This window comes from Elephas maximus, chromosome 11 (genome assembly GCF_024166365.1).
Source record: "Elephas maximus indicus isolate mEleMax1 chromosome 11, mEleMax1 primary haplotype, whole genome shotgun sequence".
Classification (NCBI taxonomy): domain Eukaryota; kingdom Metazoa; phylum Chordata; class Mammalia; order Proboscidea; family Elephantidae; genus Elephas; species Elephas maximus.
In genome coordinates, this window is record NC_064829.1 from 86,359,502 (window position 1) to 86,380,375 (window position 20,874).

At 49.8% G+C, this 20,874-nt stretch overlaps 1 protein-coding gene across 5 annotated transcripts in view; it reads left to right on the top strand.

Annotated features, from left to right (window-relative positions):
* The window catches only part of NFATC1 (nuclear factor of activated T cells 1), a 122,438-nt gene that overhangs the window by 6,432 nt on the left and 95,132 nt on the right, over positions 1-20,874 (top strand). For all 5 annotated transcript variants that reach the window (XM_049900240.1, XM_049900242.1, XM_049900243.1 and 2 more), the window contains exon 2: positions 8,514-9,618. In XM_049900240.1, the coding sequence (XP_049756197.1) occupies positions 8,514-9,618 (1,105 nt within the window). The remainder of the gene's footprint in view (positions 1-8,513; positions 9,619-20,874) is intronic.

A 20,874-nucleotide genomic window follows, 5' to 3' on the forward strand; every position in this document is an offset into this window, starting at 1 on the left:
TTTTTCTTGGCCTTGATCTGAGAGAAACAGAACAAGTGAGGAGAGGGAGCAAGTCTCACCTGGAAGGCTTTGCCCTCCAGAGCCCCAGCCAGCTCTGTATCCTGCGGACTAGCTTGCTCCCGACTTGTTTAGAGCTCAGGTTAGAACTTGGCTGAGAGAGTCTGGAGGCTGCCTTAATTAAGCATTACTGTGCACGCCCCCCGCCCCCTTCCCCGTGCCCCGCAGCCCTCTCAGGGAGAAAGCTCCAGTTAATGCCTCCTGGAGCTCAGCAGATCCAGGGAAGCCTGGACCCAGGAAGGCTTCCTGGGCTCCTGCCCTTGGGCCTGGCATTTACCTGGGCTGGAGGGAAAGAGGCTCAGGTGAAGTGAGAAAGATGTGGGCAGGGAGGTGGCAAGGTCTCCTTCTGTCTTTTAGCGGTATCAGAAAGCACTTCTAGAAAACATTTCTTTTTTTATATGTTTTTCTTGTAGAGACACATGTTTTTTCTTCTTTTTGTGATTATCATTAATTTTTACATTACACTGCCATACGTATTAAATTCTCACATTAAACTCCCCAGCTCTTAATGGGTGATAGAAATGGCTTCACATTATTTCTGAGAGGAGTCTGCATATAAATAAATGGATGAATGAATAGAACTGGGCTAGAATGAGGAGCAAGGTGATGCTGCATTTTATAGATTACATGGAATACAGAAATTTATACGTTGTCACAAAGGACACAGTGGTACGTGAAGCAGCGGACCCTCGAGCTGTCGACTGTTACTCGGTGAAGGCGACGCCATGTTCAGCCAAGTTCAGAGCAGGTATCCTACCGAAGGGCTGGCCGGGTGAGGGTGGGCTGGCCGGTTCTGAGCAGTCCTGAGTGTAGCTGTCCAGAGGCGTCAGCGTGGTCAGCTGGTGGATGGGAGCACTAGTCCAGCCCTGTGGTGTCCCCTGTTTGTGTCTCTCATCCCCCACCTGCTTTTATTCAGCTTTTTGCTCTTCCAGGCCTGATAGCTCTCAGTGGGCATTCTGAGGAAGGGAAGTGCTTATTTATCTTTAAAGCACTTGATGAGTGCAAACAGTGGATAGTTACTATTGATTAGGAAGAAGAAAAAATACTTTCTTGAAAAAAGTTTTGCCCCAGGCAAGGAAAGGGTGATATCCCCCAGCCCAGGGCCCAGGAGGAGCAGCAGGGGCAGAGTGGGGGGTTCCCCTCTGCCCCTCCAGGGAACCTCCCTAAGCCCCCCAGCAGGGCTCCCCCTGCCCCTCTGGGTGGAAGGAAATCACTGGTTTGCTGTCAGCTGTTCGGTGGGTGTGGCTGCTGCTTCCCGCCTGAAGGCGCTTGTTTTCGAAGTTATTTTGGCCTGCCCAGTGCTGCCAGTATTGTCGCCGTGGCAACTCAGAGGAAACTGATGAGGCCTCTGGGTGGCGGTCTGGACTCCCTCCAGCGGAGACACCTCAGGGCTGCGGTGGCTAAGTTTGCCTTTCTCCGCTCCGCTGGGGCTGTGTCGTGTGCACTGGGAGGAGTGACAGTCTGGAAGAATTTTTATTTTCAGCAACATTCTCACCCAGGAGCCTGCCCGTTGTGTGGGCTGGTCAGCCACGGGCAGGAAACCCGAAGGGAGGAGCCGGCAAGGACACAGCTCCTGCTCATCATAACTGCCTAGCAAGGAAAGTCTCAGACGAGAATTAAATTCGGAAAGTGTGCTGGCTAAAGCCCAGCGCTTTAGGGAGAGCAGTAAGCTCTTGAAGACAGCAGCTTCGCCTGTCGCAGCTTACCTGGCTCACAGTTCTGAGATGGCCGGTCACAGCAGAGTCTTTTGGATGATCAGGATGTTTTAGCTTTATGTCGTTTCCTCAAAGGGCGGGTACAGCTACTAGTGAACAACATGGATACTTCTTAATTCCTTGGAGATGGAGACTGTGGAGATGGTTACTTGACATGATACAGTGAGGACAGTCTGGGGAGAGTTTCAGTGTCTCTTGAAGGGCACTGTGCCAGGGGCCACATCCTCGGTGGGATTAAGGACCCTCGAGAGGCTCCTGTATGTTTATTTATTTACGTAACATTAAATATTGTTTATTTGCTACTGTAATGAGGCCATTCTAGTTGCCTTTGTAAATCTCCTTGCTGGCAGATTGTTGAGCGGACAGTGGAAAGCTGCTGTCGCTGTCTGTCACACTGATGGGCCACAGCCTGCCCAGGCCGCTGTGGAGGCTGCGGGTTGGGTGCACTAGGTAAACAGCTTCCAATGGTGCAGCCAGGGACTTTGATAGTGGTTGCAGGGACTTTGATAGTGGTTCTTTTGTAAAGTTCCAGTATGTACAAAGTTATATTCTTGCCACCGTCCATAAGGGCCTCCACTGCAAAGAGGATGTGGCATCCAGAGGCCCGAGTCTGGCCACTGACCCCTCCCAGCCTGTGTCTGGTGTCACGGCCTGTGGCTCCGCTGCAGCTGCTGCTAAAGGGCTGTCATTTAGAATGAGAATCAAATGCCATTTGTGAAGGATCAAAGTGCGACCAAGAAAACCCACGATGGCCCCAGACCCGTGCACACCCCCTTACCTCCCCTTCCGTCTTCCCCCTTCCCCTCCCCGCTCTTGTTGGTGCCCATTTGAGGGCTGCAGCCCTGGAGACGGTGTTCCCCTGCCATGTGGGAAGTTTGGTGAAAACTCTGATGTATAAACTGATTAAGGGCAGGTTCCCCTGTGGTAAGTGGGGAGTGGTCTCTGTGGGAGAATAAGGCCCACCTGCAGTTTTTCTTTGTCTTGAAATGTGCATCAATATACTTTGTTCACGGCTGTTCAGAAGTAAAATCATATGCTTTTGAAATAAGTTATTTCTCCGTGTGAGACAAAATAACTGCTGGTAACTCCGGTTTGTTGAATTTGCTGCGGCCAACAGCAGCTGGGCCTACCTGAGGGTGTGCCTCTGCCCATGCTGCCCAGGCCCGCCCCCCCGCCTCCTCGGCACCCCGTCACCGTGAGCAGTGACTGCAGAGCGGGGTGGCAGGTGGGGTGTGTGCAGCGTGAACACTCTCAACATCTGAGGAGTAAGGAGAATGCAGGTTGTGTCTTCAGAGGGCGAGCCACAGTTTTGTCACATTTTACTATATTAGATAATTTCGAATATGCCCTCCACGATATTTGCTTAAAAGAGTGTTGTTTCTTTTGTACTCACCTACAGTGTAATGTAATGAACCCATCTTGGCAAATAGCCAGGTTCCCAAGGCATCCGTAGAAGGTGACTTTAGTAGGTGTTGAGCTCTTTAGTGGAGGCTGACATGGTATAAATCAGCCTGAACATCTCAGCGTTGCTAAGAAAGTTACTGGAAACATTTTCATTCCATGTGAATGCAATTCTTTTGAATAGTTAAATAATTCAAATTTGAATATGGTTCAGGTGGGTAATAAAACCAAATCAAGGGGACGCTGGGGATGAGGGAGGAAAGAAGAAAAGGGGGCTCCCCAGGTGCTCCAGGCTGCAGAGTAGGGGGTCCCAACAAGGCCTTCTCCTCCAGGCAAGAGAGGGGAGGGCACTGCATGGTAGGGTGGGTGGTGGGTGCACCCAGGGAGGGAGAGGTCAGTGCTGTGGGAGGGCTTGGCCCCCGGGCAAGTTGGGGAGCTCTAACCTGTTGTTATTGTTCTAAAACTGAGAACAGGAGCGTTCCTGTATCAGATGGCCCTCCTCTCGGGCGTTTGGTTGACTGCTCATAATTAAGTTTAGGCATTTAAGGCTCTTCTTTTGTAATTTGTTTAATTAAGGAAAACTCACGGCTGGGTGAGTCGTTGTTTTTAATAAAGGCTGTGTGCTTTCTCTTTTCCTCATTGAATCAAGTTTTATTGAAATACTTTAGTAAAAGTAATGGCTCACCCAGGCAGGCCTCTGCTGGAAGTCTCCACTCTCTCCTGTCCTGGTGTGGCACCTCCTGCCAGCCAGTTTGGGAGGGGCTTGCACTTGTGGGTGGAGGGATGGGAGCCTCCTCCTTTTCCTTCCGTCAGCCCAGGTGCTTTGTCTCATAAACTCCATTTCTCCTTCAAATATGGCTTTTATTCAGAAACACTTCAGATCAGCTCCCCCATCTCCCCCTGGCATCCAGAAGCTTCAGCCTCCTCCTCACCCAGCACACCCTGTGGGCTCCCTCAGCCCGGAGGATCAGGCTGGCCCCGGCACAGGCCTGGTCCTGGCACAGACTGAGGGGCCTAACACCGGAAGTACGAAATGGCCAGGGGTTTTACTCTTTGGAATTACCTTCCTGCCAACAAATGGCAGTTAACAGTGGAATCACTCTATCTCAAAATAAATTACAGACATGCATCACACCTTTAAGTTGGGACCCAGGAAATACAGGAATTTGTAAGTTTAGCAATCCTACAAAACCACCATTAAGGTTTGACAACCCAAAGGAAAGGCTTGGGGTTGGTAATGGCCTGGAAAGACCTGTTAGAAGGTGCTGTAGCATCTTCTCTAGTGTCAGGAGTTACATAATAAGTGGGAAGATGGACTTTATAGTATAAATTTAATATTTAGTACACTGTTTAGTATTTCTGACATCTTCATGCCTAGTACTTTTTAGAATTCTGAAGTGGACAGCTTGGTTTAAAATGGAAATTCGTTCTTATTTTAATGTTAGATTGTTAGCGTGTCTCTACCAGAAAGAAGGATTATAACAAGCAGGTGGGCTCAGCAGTCAGTCTGGTGTGTGTCCTTGAGTCTAACCATCCTGACAGAGAGAGGGAGGGAATTAACTTTGGTCTGCCCCAGAGACCGGCCTCGTCCGGATTCGAGGTCCCATGAGGCCAGAAAACACCTCACTGGGGACATGGCGATAGTGCTAGTTATTAACAAAACTATTTGCTGAAGAAACGTATTTCCGGTGGATTTGGCACATATGGGAGGTCCCTGGGGCAGGAATTCTTTGCTCAGGAGTGAGACAAAAACCAGGAACTAGGGGAGGAAAGCATTTACCTAACTTTTATTTTAGAATACATCCAACGTAGTAAAACTACTTGTTGAGGTCTGATTACTAAGACACCTGCCATATGATATACATTCACACTCACTTTGTGAATATTTTATTTGTTCATCGTTAAGAAGGCACTTTCTTAACACGATGGCACTTTCTACACCTCTATCCCTATCTTGGTGTAGTGGTTAAGACCTCGGCTGCTAACGAAAAGGTCAGCAGTTTGAATCCACCAGCCGCTCCTTGGAATCCCTCTGGGGCACTTCTCTCTCATAGGGTCCCTATAAGTTGGAATTGACTCAACAGCAGCGACGAGTTTGGTTTTGGCTGTATTTGGTTGAACTATACTTGGTTGCACTAACCAACGTATGACTTTTGCTTGAAGAGAGGTAGATACTGTTGATACCTTCCCCTCTCTGGAAGACTAATTCCCTTTTTTTTTTTTGGAAATTAATAGACGTTATTTTTTTAGAGCAGTTTTAGCTTACAGAAAAATTGTACAGAAATTGCTGAGTTCTCATCTACCCCCTCCCTTCCTGTACAGTTTCTCCTAATGTTAACATCTCCATGCCTGTGGTACATTTGCTAACAATTGATGAACCAATATTGACACAATGTTATTGAATAAAGGCCACAGTTTAGGGCTCTCTCTGTGTTTCCAGTCATGTGGCTTTTGACAAATGCGTAATACTGTCATGTAGCCACCATTACAGTGTCGTGCAGAATCATGTCACTGCCCTAAAAAAGCCCTGTGCTCACCTGTTCACTCCTCCCCCTCCCCCGGCAAACACCAGTCTGTGTGGTTTTGCCTTTTCCAGGACGTCACACAGTTGGAATCCTACAGTTCGTAGCTTATACCCAGCTTTTTCTTTTTCTTTTTTACTACTCAAAGTCCTGGTTAGGATGATTTGGGAAATGTTGGGCCAGCCAAATAGGGGAAGAACCCCTGAGTCTTTGTACTATTAAAATGTGCATATGACTATAAAGAGGAAAAAACTGCCAAGGCATATCTTTTAAATAAGTAGCGAAGAAGAATTACAAACTAAAAAAGTAAAAACTGGTAGCAGTTACAAAGTGGTAAAGAAAGGACTTTCCCACGGTAGCTGCGAGAATGGGTAACCCAGGGTCCTGACAGATAGAGTGCTGTCCAGGCTGCAGCGGCTCCATCTTTGGTCTCCCGCCTTCCACTTTCTCCTGGTGGTCAGACCCCACGTAGGAGCTTGAGCCAGCTGCTTAAAATGTACAATCAGTCATGCTTCCTTTCTCCAACGCCAGCTTCCCACCCCTCTGGCCTTCCCTTCTTGGAGGCGGGGTGGGCCTGTCTCTACCCTTTGAGCCCCAGGCTGGTATGGTATGGGCCCCCAGGTGTGAGTTCCCATGTGTGTACCCCCTGTGTGTGGGCCTCCAGTGTGGGCCCCCAGGTGTGTGCCAGGGCGGGTATGGAGGTGGCTGCTCTCTTGGAGCCAAAGGACAGGCAGTGTGTGGTTTGCCCTCGTCCTGCTTGGGGAGAGGCTGGGGCCCTCTGCAAAGGCCTGTCCCCAGGGGTCCAGAAACCCATGGGGGTGGGCATTCCTGGGGTCACAGGCAGCCTGGCCTGGGGCCCCCTTCTTTGTGGAACATCCACCCTCTCTTTCTGGAAGCTGCCCCTAGAGGCAAGCAAGATGGGGTCTGCGCAGGCTCAGGCCCCACTGGGGTCCAGATGGTTCCATGGCACTGGACTCAGCTGCCCCTGCCCTGGGGGGGTTCTGTACCCCAGAAAGACTCCATCCTCTTTGGGAGCTTGCTTCTTCCTCAGCATCTCCATGGAGACTGGGGGCCACCCAGGCTCAGAAGGGGGACCTACATGAGCTCAGCCAGGGCAGAGGGGCCCAGACCCACTCTCAGATCCAGCAAGCAAGCAGGTTCTGTTCTGTGCTTTGCAGGCAGCGATGGTGGAAAATCGGTGCTTTTGTGCTCCATGTTGAGTTTGTGTGCTGGAGCTATGCCTAAATTCAATGCCTGTCTCTTCTCTGACTGAACAGTGGTGCCTTTCCTTTCCATAAGTCTTTATAGTCTCTCGGAGAAGTATTGCTTGTCGACTTAGTCATCTGTGAGGGCTGCTGCAGGCCTTTGCAGACTTTTGTGGGTCTGACACCAAGGTTGAAAGGTACCATGCTGTCTTTCCAAAGACCCGCATGTGACTCTGTGGGCTGATGGTAGAGGGCTATGTGAGCAGTCTGAGGCCTCAGGCTTCTCCACCTTGAATGAAGTGCGAGAGGACAGCATTTGTGTCAGGTGGGACTTGAGTATGATAAAACTAAGACTCTTGGTCCCCAGTGCGGTCGAAGAATCTTGGTAGCAGGATTATAAAATACTGTATTTTTGAAGAGAGTTGTTGAGTGGCTAATTCTGGAAACGTGACGATGGAAGTAGTTACCGCCAGCTTGGGGTGCTAGACCTATCCATCTCTGCTGGTGAATGTGATGAGGCTTGGGTGGGGGCTCTTAGATCCCTGGTTCTCGGGCTCACCTTGTGAGTTTCTGGGCCACATCAGAGCAGAAGGGTGGCGCTGCTTGTGCGTGAAATGTCTTCGAGCCGGTGCACTTGAACTCAGAGACGGGGCCTAGAGTTTCTATCAGGGACCTTGGAATACCTGTCTCTAGGCATACAGTAACGAGGTACTGAGGTGTGATAACAGTCTTTTCAAGTTGGAGACTCAGAAACTAGGCCTTCCTGTTAGAATAATTATACTAAGTAATAATTTTGAAAAGATCTTGCTGAGGTAGAATGAACACATAAGTAGCGGTTCTTACGCTTTGCTGCATGTGCTGAGGTGCTTTTCCTTGAGATGGATTCCTGGGCCGAGAGCCAGGACCAGGACTCTGAAAGGGGCCCCAGAATCTGTGTCTTTATTCACCCCCCGAGGCATCTCCTTTACAGCCTGTGGTGAGGAAATGCTGCGTCAGAGCCCTCGGCAGTGACTAAAAAAACAAAAACCTGTGAAAATCTCCCTCAGCATCTGCGTTTCTCTCTAAGACACATTTATTCTATTTGCTCACTTGTTCATTTGTACACTAGACTAGCTGAGTACCTTTAACGGGCCAGGCACAGTCCTGGGCCCCCAGAAGGGCAGTGGAAGAAGACAGACAGGAGCCCTTGCCCTCACACACTCAGATTCTACTGGGCAAGAGACATGAGTGAAAGGCATACCTAGTGTGACTGTGATTCATGTTCAGGAGAAAGATGAAACCAGTGTTAGGGGACTTTTGCGTAAAGACCGGAAGAAAGTGAGGGTGCCCAGGGGTGCAGAGGCCCTAGGGGTGTCGATGTGCTGCTAGGGGCATAAGAGGGAGGGAGAGGAGGAGGGCAGAGGGCAGTGGGTAGTGTGAGGGCCTGCCGGTGGATGAAAGGGCTTTGGGTGGCCCAGAGCATCGGCCTGACGCCATTTTCAGAGGCCGCTCTGCTGAGGGGCGGGCCTGGCACCGGGAGCCAGCAGTCAGGTGGAGGGGTCCATGTTGGTCTGTAGGCAGGGGGCTTGTGCCACTAGATGAATAGCCCCTCATGCTAATCTTCTTCCTTCCAGAGCACTACAGCTATGCATCCTCCGGTATCAGTTCTGGCCTACCACTCAGCACAGCACACCCCGCACTGCCAGCCCCATGCCATGACCTACAGACGTCTAACCCCGTCATCTCCGTCCTCCCATCGACAGGCCACCCCTCGGGCTATGGGGGCACAGTGGACAGTGGGCCCGCTGGGTACTTCCTGCCCTCAGGTGGCACCCGGCCCAATGGCGCCCCAGCCCTGGAGAGCCCCCGCATCGAGATCACATCCTACCTGGGCCTGCACCACGGCAGCAACCCATTCTTCCATGACGTGGAGGTGGAGGACACTGTCCCCGGTGCCAGGCGGGCACCCTCCACGGCCACACTGCCTCTGCCCGGCCTCGAGGCCTACAGGGACCCCACCTGCCTGAGCCCGGCCAGTAGTCTGTCCTCCCGCAGCTGCAACTCCGAGGCCTCCTCCTACGAGTCCAACTACTCGTACCCCTACGCCTCCCCCCAGACGTCCCCCTGGCAGTCTCCCTGCGTGTCCCCCAAGACCACTGACCCTGAGGATGGCTTCCCTCGCGGACTGGGGGCCTGCAACCTGCTGGCCTCGCCACGGCACTCACCGTCCACCTCACCGCGGGCCAGCGTCACCGAGGAGAGCTGGCTGGGCCCTCGCGGCTCCCGGCCCTCCTCGCCCTGCAACAAGCGCAAGTATGGCCTCAATGGCCGGCAGCCGTCCTGCTCACCACACCCCTCGCCCACCCCGTCCCCGCAGGGCTCCCCACGTGTCAGTGTCACTGATGACACCTGGCTGGGCAACTCCACGCAGTACACCAGCTCGGCCATCGTGGCAGCCATCAACGCCCTGTCCACCGACAGCTCGCTGGACCTGGGTGACGGCGTGCCCGTCAAGGCTCGCAAGACAACGCTGGAGCACACAGCTGCCATGGCGCTCAAGGTGGAACCAGCCAGTGAGGACCCTGGCACCACCCCACCTGCCGCCACCTTTTCCCCGGAGGAGTTTCCTGCCTTTCAGCACATCCGCAAGGGCGCCTTCTGTGACCAGTACCTGTCGGTGCCTCAGGCCCCCTGCCCCTGGGTGAAGCCGAAGCCCCTGTCCCCAGCTTCCTACATGAGGTAAGTCACTGCACTTGGAATGGGCTGAACACCAGGGCCTAATAAGACAAATCAAGAAAACCCAAACCAGCTGCCCTTAAGTCAACTCAGACTCATGGCGACCCCATGTGTGTCACAGGGTTTTCAGTGGCTGATTTTTGGGAAATAGATTGCCAGGCCTTTCTTTTGAGGCACTTCTGAGTAGACTCGAACCTCCAGCATTTCAGTTAGCAGTTGAGGCTACTTGCACCACCCAGGGACTCCTTAATAAGACTAAACCAAATCAGGCCACCCCCACCATTTGCTGCTGCCTCCCTGCTTGCTTTGTTTCCTTTCTCAGCCCTAATTACTGCTGCTGCACCATGGGATACAGATAGGCCTGTGCCGAGTGGTTCCCCCTGGAGCAACCCCACTAGTATTGGGAACAACAGCCTTTCTCCCTGGGGATGGCGCTGGGCTCGAGGTGGGAGCAGCAGCATCTGCAGCCCTGATGTTTGTTGTGGATCTCTGCACAGCAGTGTGAGGTGGTGCTGTGCTCTGCTGGTTCCACTGAATGGGCTGACTTTATTTTTTCTTAAATAGCTTCCCCAACAGGTAGGCCACTGATGACCCAGGCAGAGTACTCTCTGGGCACGAAGCGCCTACAGTGCCATCTTCTGTGGGTGGAGCTGGCCTCCAGGGCTCCGGCACCAGGTTCCGTCAGGCCAGTGGGGTCAGCGCCCCAGATGCAGGCACACTGCATGCACGTGCCTTGCTGCATGAGGGCAGGGTTCACAGCTTGCTGCTGTTTTTCTTTTTCTGCCCTCTTTATTAGAGGGCGTCCTGAAGCAGGACGGGGCAGTGGATTTTCTGATGAAGACTGCCTTTCAATAGGGTTATTCTTAGAAGTTTGCTCGGCTGCGGGCTCCTTTCTTCCCTGCAGTTCAGGCTGTGTGCGACGTGTAGTCAGGGCTGCGTGTGGATGGCATGAGTTGGTTCTAGGCTGTAACTAAACCCATTGTCACCTTCCTGAGTATTTGTGCAAAGAGAGCCTGAGAGTTGACAGTGTTTTAAACAATCAGATCGTAAATACTACTTTTCTGTTGGCATGCTAACGAGAATAGTAGTCAGGTAAAATTTAGAGAGAAAGCAAGAATTACTACTTAGTTTTCTTGACTTGCATTAGGGTGCTTCTCCATTTCTATCCCAACTTCAAATTTAAATCCTATAAAGCTTGCTGTCTTCAGAGTTGTCATCGGAACAACTCAGAACTAAGTCATAAACATGGAAATTTAAAAAATCAATTTGGAGGCACTTAAAAAAACATCTGAACTGCTTATGTCTGCTGTACTTCTTTACAATTTTTATTTAGATCAGAATGAGGATATTGCAGAGCTAGGCCTCTCCAGCACACTGGAGTCACACATACATGACCGTTTACTATCTTGTGCCTTTTCTTGGGCAGTGACAGTCATGTCACACAGAACTGAAAGTGATTAAACTCCCAAGGCTAAGGGAAGAGCCATGTCAAGCAAACAGAACTGGAGCTCTAGGAGCTGTGAGAGGCTGTGAGGTGTGAAGTTGACCCTGCCCCTCAGACCACGGCACCTTGACAAACAAGCTCACCCTGGCCCTGCTGTCTCCTCTTCCTTCGGGATGTGTGTGGCAACAGGCTTCTCCAGGGACTGTGTGTGTTGGGGGCACGAGCCTTTGTGGCGTTTGTTGTACCGCCTGGACTCGGTGGTTGGAGAGCACAGGGCACTGTTTTTCCTCTGGTTGGGAATTTTACAATAATCATCTGGGCCAAATTCCTCTGTTCTCTTTATCTCCTGGCTGCAGAACTGCTCCTCCCGTTAGGTGTGATGCCCATCGCATTCCTGTGTGTTAACGCAAACAAGCAGAAAGAGCATCACACAGAGCTGTCCTCAGTGGGTTGACGTGGACATTTTTCCACTGTTTTGGTCCCACATAGAAATATGTTTCCTGGTCCCTTGCAATATGTTTCCCGGTGATCTCACCACCCGGTGCTCGAGGGCAGTGAGAAGCTACAGTTGAAATGAAACGCTAAGTTGTGTTACCCAAGGCATAGAGCGACCACACTCCCTCCCACAGGCTCTTCAGGGGGCACACGTGAGATCGTCCGTGGACACCAGGACAGCAATGGAGCCACTGGCCACGCACCTGAATCCCGTCTCTAATTACGTTCAGAGCCCGGGGTGGGGATTTATCTTAGCAAACGCATGTCCCCCTTTCCTGTCGTATAGTGGCCCTGGGCACTTTTCATGATGTCATCACACCAACAGGAATTTTTAAACAAAAATCACGCTGTGCCAGCCTTCTGAGGCTTTTAAGGCATATGTGGTATCATTCCTTTCTGGGTCTTTAATACTAATTCGGCATTGACACGTGCCCCTCTGTCCCCACGGGGGTTCAAAGGAAAATGGTGCCACATGCTTGCTACCATGAGGAAATTGTAATGTTTGTGAAATGGATAACCCGGTATTCGGTAGAGCTTCATAGTTTTAGGGTTATTTTAGAGTTAAACTGAATGAATGAGGCTTCTATTCTTAAAGTTTAGGAAACTGGCACAGAAATCATATGACGGAGCCTCCAGAAAGAAATCAGAATTCTAAACCCTCTATTCTGGTATCACAGGAGCCCTGGTGGCTCAGTGGTTCAGTGGACGACTGCTAACCAAAAGGTTGGCAGTTTGAACCCACCCAGCGGTTCTGAGGGAAAAAGACCTGGTGATCTGCTTCTGTAAAAATTACAGCTAAGAAAACCCAAGGGGCAGCTCTATTCTGTCCCATGGGGTTGCTCTGAGTCAGAATCTGCTTGAGGGCACCTAACAACAACAACAACAGCATTCTAGTATCATGTAGCTCCTCAAAAAGGAGACGGGTTTTTCTTTTTACTCCTTTCTCCGGAGACGATGCTAATGATAAGTGCAGCAGCCCCCCACCATCAGACCATCACTTCCTGTGTTCTGTCGGCAGGCGAGTCCTTTGTGGCATTGTTTCATTTAATCACAGCCCCGTAATTCGGCCCAGCCACATCCCCCAAGGACAGACAGACGAGGCAGGACTAAAAGCTTCTCGACTTCTGCAGAACAACTTTTATGGTGCTGCTGAGTGCAGTTAGTGTAATGAGTTTGGAAGCAACAACGAGGGCATGTGTTGAAGACACATTGTGTGTTTCAGAGAAGGGCAAGGGAGGCAGAAACGCTGAATGCCTGTATCACACATGATGAGGTCTAGATGATAGTTTTCAAATGGTGACTTTTAGACATTTTTATATTAATCTGAGGTACTGAAGCTTAAGTAGACAGTTGTTCGTTCATTTATCTGGTCACTCAACTGTCCTGAGCAGCGTGCATCCATACATAGGGGTTGCGTGTATGCAAGCCGCTTGCTTCCTTTTAGAGTCGGCACATGGAAAGTTTCAGCTTTTGAAGTTTTAATGTCTTTAGCTATCTGTGCCCAGTATAATCCCTGACTTTGCTTTTACAGAGGCGAAATTATATCAGGAATTTAGTCTTAAACTTAGTTTTGGAAAGTCAGAATGGTTTTTAATGTGAGTCTGTTTGTAGCATCAACAACACATTTGTTAAATTAAATCCTTTTACCCGAAGCTTTGCTTTTTTGAATTGAGTACTTGGAAAGATGTTAACTTTTTAAGGGGCAAGATAGGATTAAGGAATAATTTTTTTCTCATTCAGATAATCAGCAGCTACATGTCCAAATCAGTTTCAGATATGATTTCTTTTAGGTTTTTGGCTGATATACTGAAAGTTTCGGTAATATGAATTACTTTCATGCTAGGCGTATGTGCTCTTAGCTTCCAGAATCTGATAAAGCTAGTCCTGCTCCCTCTTGCATTTTGTAAGTTATCTATTTCATAATTTATATTTGGAATAGGATTAAATAAGTATGTGGGCTGGTAAAAAGTAAATCTAAACCCCCTAACGCAGCCTCGTTCTGGAATTTCTGAAGACTCTGCAGAGCTGTTTTGCTCCTGATTGAATATTTCCACAAGTCCAGGGTGGGCAGGCTGTTGGGAGAAGATAGCACTGGCTCCTGTAGGTGTCCAAGGACCCTGGGTGTAGAGGACGCATCTTCAGGCTCGGTGGTCAAGTGGAGCTGTGATGTGCTCTCTCTGGATCCCCAGCATCTGAGCAAGAATGCCACGGCTCACTGGGCACTGGTGGGCATGCAAAAGTCCAGGGCCTGTGGGTCATTGGTGATGGCCAATATGGATTCAGAATCATGGAACCCCGTGGGCCAGGCATTAGTGTGTTTCTCTAACATGTTATAGGTGAACCTCAGCACAGCAGCTTGTATGAGGTGGTGGCAATGGGAGTGTTCCCAGGGTGTCCCCACCATCCCTCAGAAGATGGTCAGTGTCAAGCTTAGGAAATGGAACATTACCCTCAAGGTTTGCGAAGTACTTTCCTTGGCTGAGCTTCTGGTGATCTACACAAAACTGCCCACAACCCATTTCAAGTCCGTCTCTGGTGTTTTGTCTCTAGTAGTGCCCTTCTGTTTTCCAGAGGGAAAAACCCCCAGTCACCCCTTAATTCTGGATCGCTCTGTGCTGACCTGGCTTGCCAAGGTCCAGGCATGGCCTACCTTTTGGTGACTCTGGTCTGTGTGCTTTGGGGAGGTGACAGGTTTAATGTCCCCCTCCTCGGCTGTGAGCACGCATGGATGGGATCCACTTTGCCATTCCCGTAACTTGTCAGAATGTGGTACACAGTCAGTGCCGAAAAAGTAATTCCAGAACGATTGTGTGACTCCTTGAGAAGGTAAAACCGTTTCTCTGAAGGGTGAGTCTACGCTATTTTATGTGTGTTTAAGGTAGGGACTGTTGTCAGTACCAGAGCCATCAGGCAAGGCACACCTATGCTCCAGAAATGCCCTAATGGAAGGAAGGAAGATGTGATCTGGTTCCTGAGACTTCAGGTCCCTCGTAAAGGTTTACTGGTGCTCGTACCCGTGCTCTGAGTGGGTTTTCTTTTCCTGTGGGATCCGTTTGGCCCAGTTCCCTCAGGAGCGGAGGAGTGGAGAACCAAGCTGGATGCTAACGACGCGAGGTTTCTCAGAACGGCTGCTCCACTGCAGATTTGGCTGGACAGGCCTCTGCTGCTGGTGCAGATGAGGAAAAAGAGTGGCACGTACTCCAGTTTCTTCCTGTCCTCCTGTCGATTCTGTGTTCATGGGGCACACGAGCCTCTGGGCTGCTGTGGGGCCAGCCAGGCAGAGCACCAGTGGGGTGGGAGGCATGTGCTTTGTGTGATTGTGGAGACTCTTCATACTGTCCCTGTGCTTGTCTTGCAAATGTCTGCGAACACGCACGGGCATCCATGGCTGGGTCCTGGCATCATGCTGAGAGATAGAGCCAGGAGGAGCTTCGTGGCCGACCCGCCCACTGGTGCCATGACTGGATGTGCCTGCTGTGGGCAGGCCTGTGCTGGGCTCCCAACGGATGCTCACTGCCTCCTTATGGACAGCTTCCACAGGCTCTCAGAGTCCTGGGGTGACTCCTTATGTCATCGTGAGCATGGCGGTAGCCCAACTTAGGTGACATCACTGTGTCACAGCTGGGATTTAACCTATGGCATCCTCACCCTTGTGCCCACACATACCCAGGCAGCTTTCTGTTTCCACTGTAGAAACTGAGGCACATTGGGGGGCCTGTGGCCCCTCAGGTGTTGGGTATGTCACTTCACATTGTTTTTTTTTGACTTGATAGAAGGAGCAAGTCATTTGAAAATGATAAAGTCAAAGATAGTGAGGTTTAAAAACATGAAAGAAAAAACATCCCCCAGGGACCTTGGACCTCAGGCTGAATGCCCACACATTAGGGCAGAACCAGCTCTGGCTGCACCGACACCCCGTGGAGGCAGACCCACCCCAACAGTGAGGTAGACCCAGACCCACAAGGAGGTGGACTTACCCGCAAGGGGACGCAAATCCTCGCTCCAGGGTGGACAGAGCCCCACAGCAAGGCAGACCCAGACCCACGGGGAGGTAGATCCATGCCCACATGGCCCTTGTCTGTGCTGGCTCTCAGAGACCCAGGTATCTGTGCTGCCTTGGGATCCAATGGACGTGGGTGAGCTGTAGGAAGTCCTGGGACACCTGGCGAGGCTTCCTATGAGCAGCGGAGCATCCTCCAACCATTCTCCTGGTGGCCAAGCAGCAACAAGAAGATGACCATCTGGCCTGAATGATGTCAAGCACCACCTTTCGGTGGGCACTCTGTGGCTGTGGCATGGCGTGCAGGACCCGAAAAGTAAAAGTGACCAAGCCTGTTGATCACATAAGCACCACTGATCTTAGAGGAATTTAACCTCGTCTTTGGGCCTCCTCAGCTGTACTTAGGCAGCAAGTAGGATCTGTGTGGAGCGTTGAGCAGGTTTTCCTCTGCTTTAGTTTCTTTCTTGCATTATAGAGTTTACCGTGGACACTTGGAAAAGGTGCTTTTCGATACTGATTTCTAACTTTAAAAACTCAGCCTAATGATTTCCACTAAGATTTTAAAATGCTTGGGAAAAGAGAGAGACTGAGAACAGAAGGATCTACCTGTGATATGTTTTTAAAAAGGTGTGTGTGGAAGGGATGTTGGTACTTTATTTCTCTTAAATACTGTTCTGCGCACGTCTGTGATTAGTCACGAAAAGCAGAAATGGGAACTCCAGTACCTCTGTGTTCCTGGAGAAGGTAAGATAATTTAGAATGAATCTTTGGGGCTTGATAATCACGTCTTTAAGTAGATGGGTTAATACCTGGACGCCGACTTATTTCACAGGAACAGTTACTGCTCAGTGGGTTTGCTTACGCTGCCCTGTCTGCCAATGACAAGACCCCGAGTGTGGGGGGAGCAGGCTCACTTTCAGACACCTGTGTCCACAATTTTGAGATTTCCCAAACTGTTAAGTGCTGATCAGGAGGAGGAGGGCCGTGACCAGATCAGTGGCTTCAGACAAAACAGACCTGGTTTCTGCTCAGACTGTTTCTCCAGGGAAAGTGCTGGAGCGCCCAGCGGTTCTGCAGCGACAACTGTGTGCCTGCAGGTGCTGGCTCAGGAGGAGCAGAAGTTGACATTCCAGCCTTGGAGATTGAAGTTTCGTTGCAAGACAGTGAGCATTCACATTTAAGACTAGACTCTCCCGCACAAATTAGACTGATTTATTTGCCAATACTTTTTGGATTCATGAGCAAAAATGCATTTATATATGATGAGAGGGGTCTGCATCTTTATAGATGCTTCTAAAATATCCCCTGGAAGCCAGGATTTGACATATAAGTAGTAAGTTGGCTTTCGATAAAGAAGGTGTTCTAAAAGGCTATAGTTTGAATGTAGTTTTTCTTTTCCCCTCTGAGATTTTCACATGTAATACAATCCCTTCAATTCCATCTGCACTTGGGCTCTGTTTCTGAACCATTTAGGGGGCGAGGGCTCTGTGAGGGAAAGACAGCATGATGCTTCGATTGTGGCTGGGCACCTCACGGTCCCCGTGTCCGGGCGGCCTCATTCCTGAGACTGACAGCCTGGTGGTTTGACCCTATAGGACCTAATGTCCCCAGCCCCGCAGTGTGTTGAAGAGGCACTTCTGTTTCATTAGAAGGAGTCGTTTCTCACTGGGAACACAGAATCACACATCCCCACGTGCTTCAGCAGTGATGCAGTTATGCCACAAGTTTCCCAGCATGTTAAGCGATAGTCGGGTACTTTGGTCACTGCTAACTGGCACTGCCTTACAGTTCAGTTCCTTCAGGTGTTGCACAGGTAGCACATAGATTTCAGTAGGCCATCTTCAGGGTCAGGTGACTCACCTCAGGGCACCAGGACAACACGTAGCCCAGGGGGCCGAGGCTGATCCCGAGTTGGGCGAAGGGACCTGTTTCAGTCATTTCCACACAGAGTGGATGTGCTGAGTGTGCTTCAAAAGACCAGTGCTTGCACTTGCAGCGACCGTCACTCGGCCGTAAAGAGAAATGACGTTCTGATGCATGCTAAGATGCGGATGGACATTGAAGACATTGTGCTGAGTGAAGACACCAGGAGGAAAAGGACAGATGCTGTATGATCCCGTTGACATGAAATGCACAGAACAGGCAGACCTGTAGCCACAGGAGAAGATTCTTGATTTGCAGGGGCTGGAGAAAGGCATCATGCTTGGTAAAGTAGAGGGTCAACAAAAAAGAGGAAGACCCTCAACGAGATGGATAGGCATGGCAGCTGCAACAATGGACGCAAGCGTAACAACAATTGTGAGGATGCCGCAGGACTGGGCAGTGTTTCGTTCTGTTGTAGATAGGGTCTCTATGAGTCAGAACCCGCTTGATGGTACCTAACAGTGACAGCAGGGGCTGGGAAGGGGAGCGGAGAGCTATTGCTGGAGGGGTACTGAGCTTCCGTTTGGGGTGATGGAAAAGTTTTGGAAGTGGATGGTGGTGAGGGTTGCACACCATGGTGAATACAATTAATGCCACTGAATCACACACAGAAATATGGTTAAAAGGGCAAATCTTTTGTTACATATATTTACCACAATTAAAACAATAGTAATAATTTTTAAAAGACCGCACTATGCCCCCAGCAGCAAAACCCTGCACTGTGATGACACCGTGCATGTGCCTGGCAGCCTGGGAGCGTCCCTCCCTGCAGCCCCGATAAGCTCATCATCTTGTGGGAGGTGGAGCGCAGGGATAAGCCTCAGTCACAGAGGGGGAAACCAAGGCACAGGGAGCGTTCTAGATACAAAGTAAAAGAAGAAGTAACAGGAAGGCCCCAGATTCCTGTTGTGGATTCAGGGTGGTACGGTCCTTGGGAAGCTTGGGGCCCCAGTGCAGACAGGCCCAAGGGTTCAGGCCTGGCTCTTCCTTCTACCTGGGCAGCATTCTCACCTGTGGGGTGGAGCCATAGTTCACACGTCTGGGTGGGAGAGCTTTGTAAGAGTAGGAGGCACCCCGCTAGAAGGCACGATCAGTGACACTCAGTGACGAGAGGCCTGGGTGACAGTGTGGGCAATATGAAGCCTGTGGGAAGATACTCCAGAGGGAAGGAAGGGAGGCAGCAGTTTGTAGCAGGAATGTGTGTGCAGAGAGGCAGGGCATGCAGCTGGCTTGTGCCCCTATCCTTACCCACAGCGGGGGGCGGCAAGTCCAGTGCAGAGGGACTTGGCCATGGTGTGGGTATGTCCACCGTGGAGTCTCTGACCAGGCACGTTGAGGACAAAGGATGTGTGCTCTGTCACACAAGACATCATACTGCAAAGACTCTGTTAGCAGTCCCCAACAACACTTGTGAGGCTTCTGAGTTCTTCAGTCCTTAGGGAGAAATATATTCTTGTTTTGATACAATCCTGTTGATTGAGAAACAACTGTATTCATCATAGCTCAAAACATTACATCTTAAATCAGATGTTTTCTTTAAACCTGTGTTTGTAAAAAAGTGCTCACACTCATTTAATGAACATCCACGCTTCTGTCTGAATCCCATATTCAGATAGATTAAGAATGAACCTTGAAAGTTCCACAAGGCAAGAGTTGAGCATCAATCGCCGTGCTAGTAGGAAGTGAATCACTGGAAATCTCCCCACAATTGAACTGTCTGTTTCATGACTCATTTGTGCCTCATCCTACATTAACATGCACGTGGTGAATTTCTAGTTTTTCTAAATTATAAGTGGCAGCGTAGCCTGCAGCATTGTTATTGCTAACATTTCATCTTCAACGGCCTGTGTAGGTGGTCGAAGGAGCTATTTGGGGGCTTAGACAAGTGTTCACAGTGCCTTGGCATCTGCCATGTGTGCAAACTCAAAGATGGAGGTGGGACAGAGGGACCGCCCATGGCTCCCCTCCCTGGAGTCCTCCCTCCAGCCCTCGTAGTCTCCACCCATCCATCTGTCCATCTTCGATTCATCTATCCATCTGTCTGTGCATTCACCTACTCAATCACTCATTCACTCACTCAGTCATTTATTCACCCATTCACTCATTCATTCATCCATTATTCACTGGTTCACTCATTCACTTCATTCATTTGCTCATCACTCAACCATTCAGTCATTCACTTATTCACTCCTTCCCTCATTCATTCATTTGACAAATGTCTATGGCTTATGGAGCACTTGTTACTTGACCTCTGTTCTGTTATCTTTAACCCTGCACCCTGGCCCTGATCAGAGTGACCATCAGAGTCCTGTACCCCAGGTCCTGCTCAGGGTGACCATCAGGGTCCCACACCCTGGGCCCTGGTCTGAGCACCAGCTGAGAAATGCGATTTGGCTCTGGGCGGCTCCACCTGCCCTTTTGCTGGCTCTGGGCTGCTGTCCTGGGAAAGCTGACCTCTCCTGGGTGGGAAGAACTTTCTCACGGCCCAGAGTCTCAGGGGCTCCACTGAACTCGGATGAGTCTGTGGGAAGGTTGCTGGGTGGTCCGGGTGGCTCTGAGGCTCTGTGGATGGAACCTCTGTCTCGCTGGAGGCGCTGCTTGAAATGGGGACGAGAATGGGTGTGGACTCAGGACCTGTGTGGGTAACCTTTCTTTTTATTAATTAGGGGAAAAAAACCCCAGTTAGACAATCCAGAGGCCTTTGGCTGCAGACTCTGAGAAAATGTGTTGCTTTCTGACTTTGAAAATACCGTTTTCCTTTAAGCCTGATTATCTTCCCTCAGGTGGATTATTTAAAAAAAAAAAAAAAAAAACCCAGTGCCGTGGATTATAGTTCTGCCAAATTCAGAGTTTATAGTTGCAGCTCCATTAGAATCACAGGAATTGTAAACAGCTTTTACAGCTTTCATCTCAGTGATAGGTACACACAGGTTTTAACTCTTAGAAAATTCAGAATTGAAAGGATTTTGCCCAAACCATTTAAACTCAAGAACTGCCTCCCTGTGGGTTCCTACCACGTCAAGAAAGTCATACTCCAAGCAGTTACTCATTCTGAGATTTCTTGGATTTAGCTAAGTAGGTGATGTGACTTAGCATGAAAGTTGGTTTTTAGATGTGAGGTGCAGGTGGCCTTTCTAAGGAGCTGGGTTTTAGAAGGCCCTTAGACTTTCTTTTTTTTTTTAGACATTCTCTGGCTTAGACCAATTTACTTAAAAAAAAAGCTTTTTTTTTTTTCAATTATAAATTAATAGCCTTCACTGTAGAATATTTTTCACTTGTACGTAAGCAAAAAAAAAAAAAAGGAATTACTGATAATTCTTAGAGTATCACAGTTATCATTTTAGTACATGTTCTTCAAAGCTTACTCTTGAAATTTTTATTTTGGTCTTTTACTTTT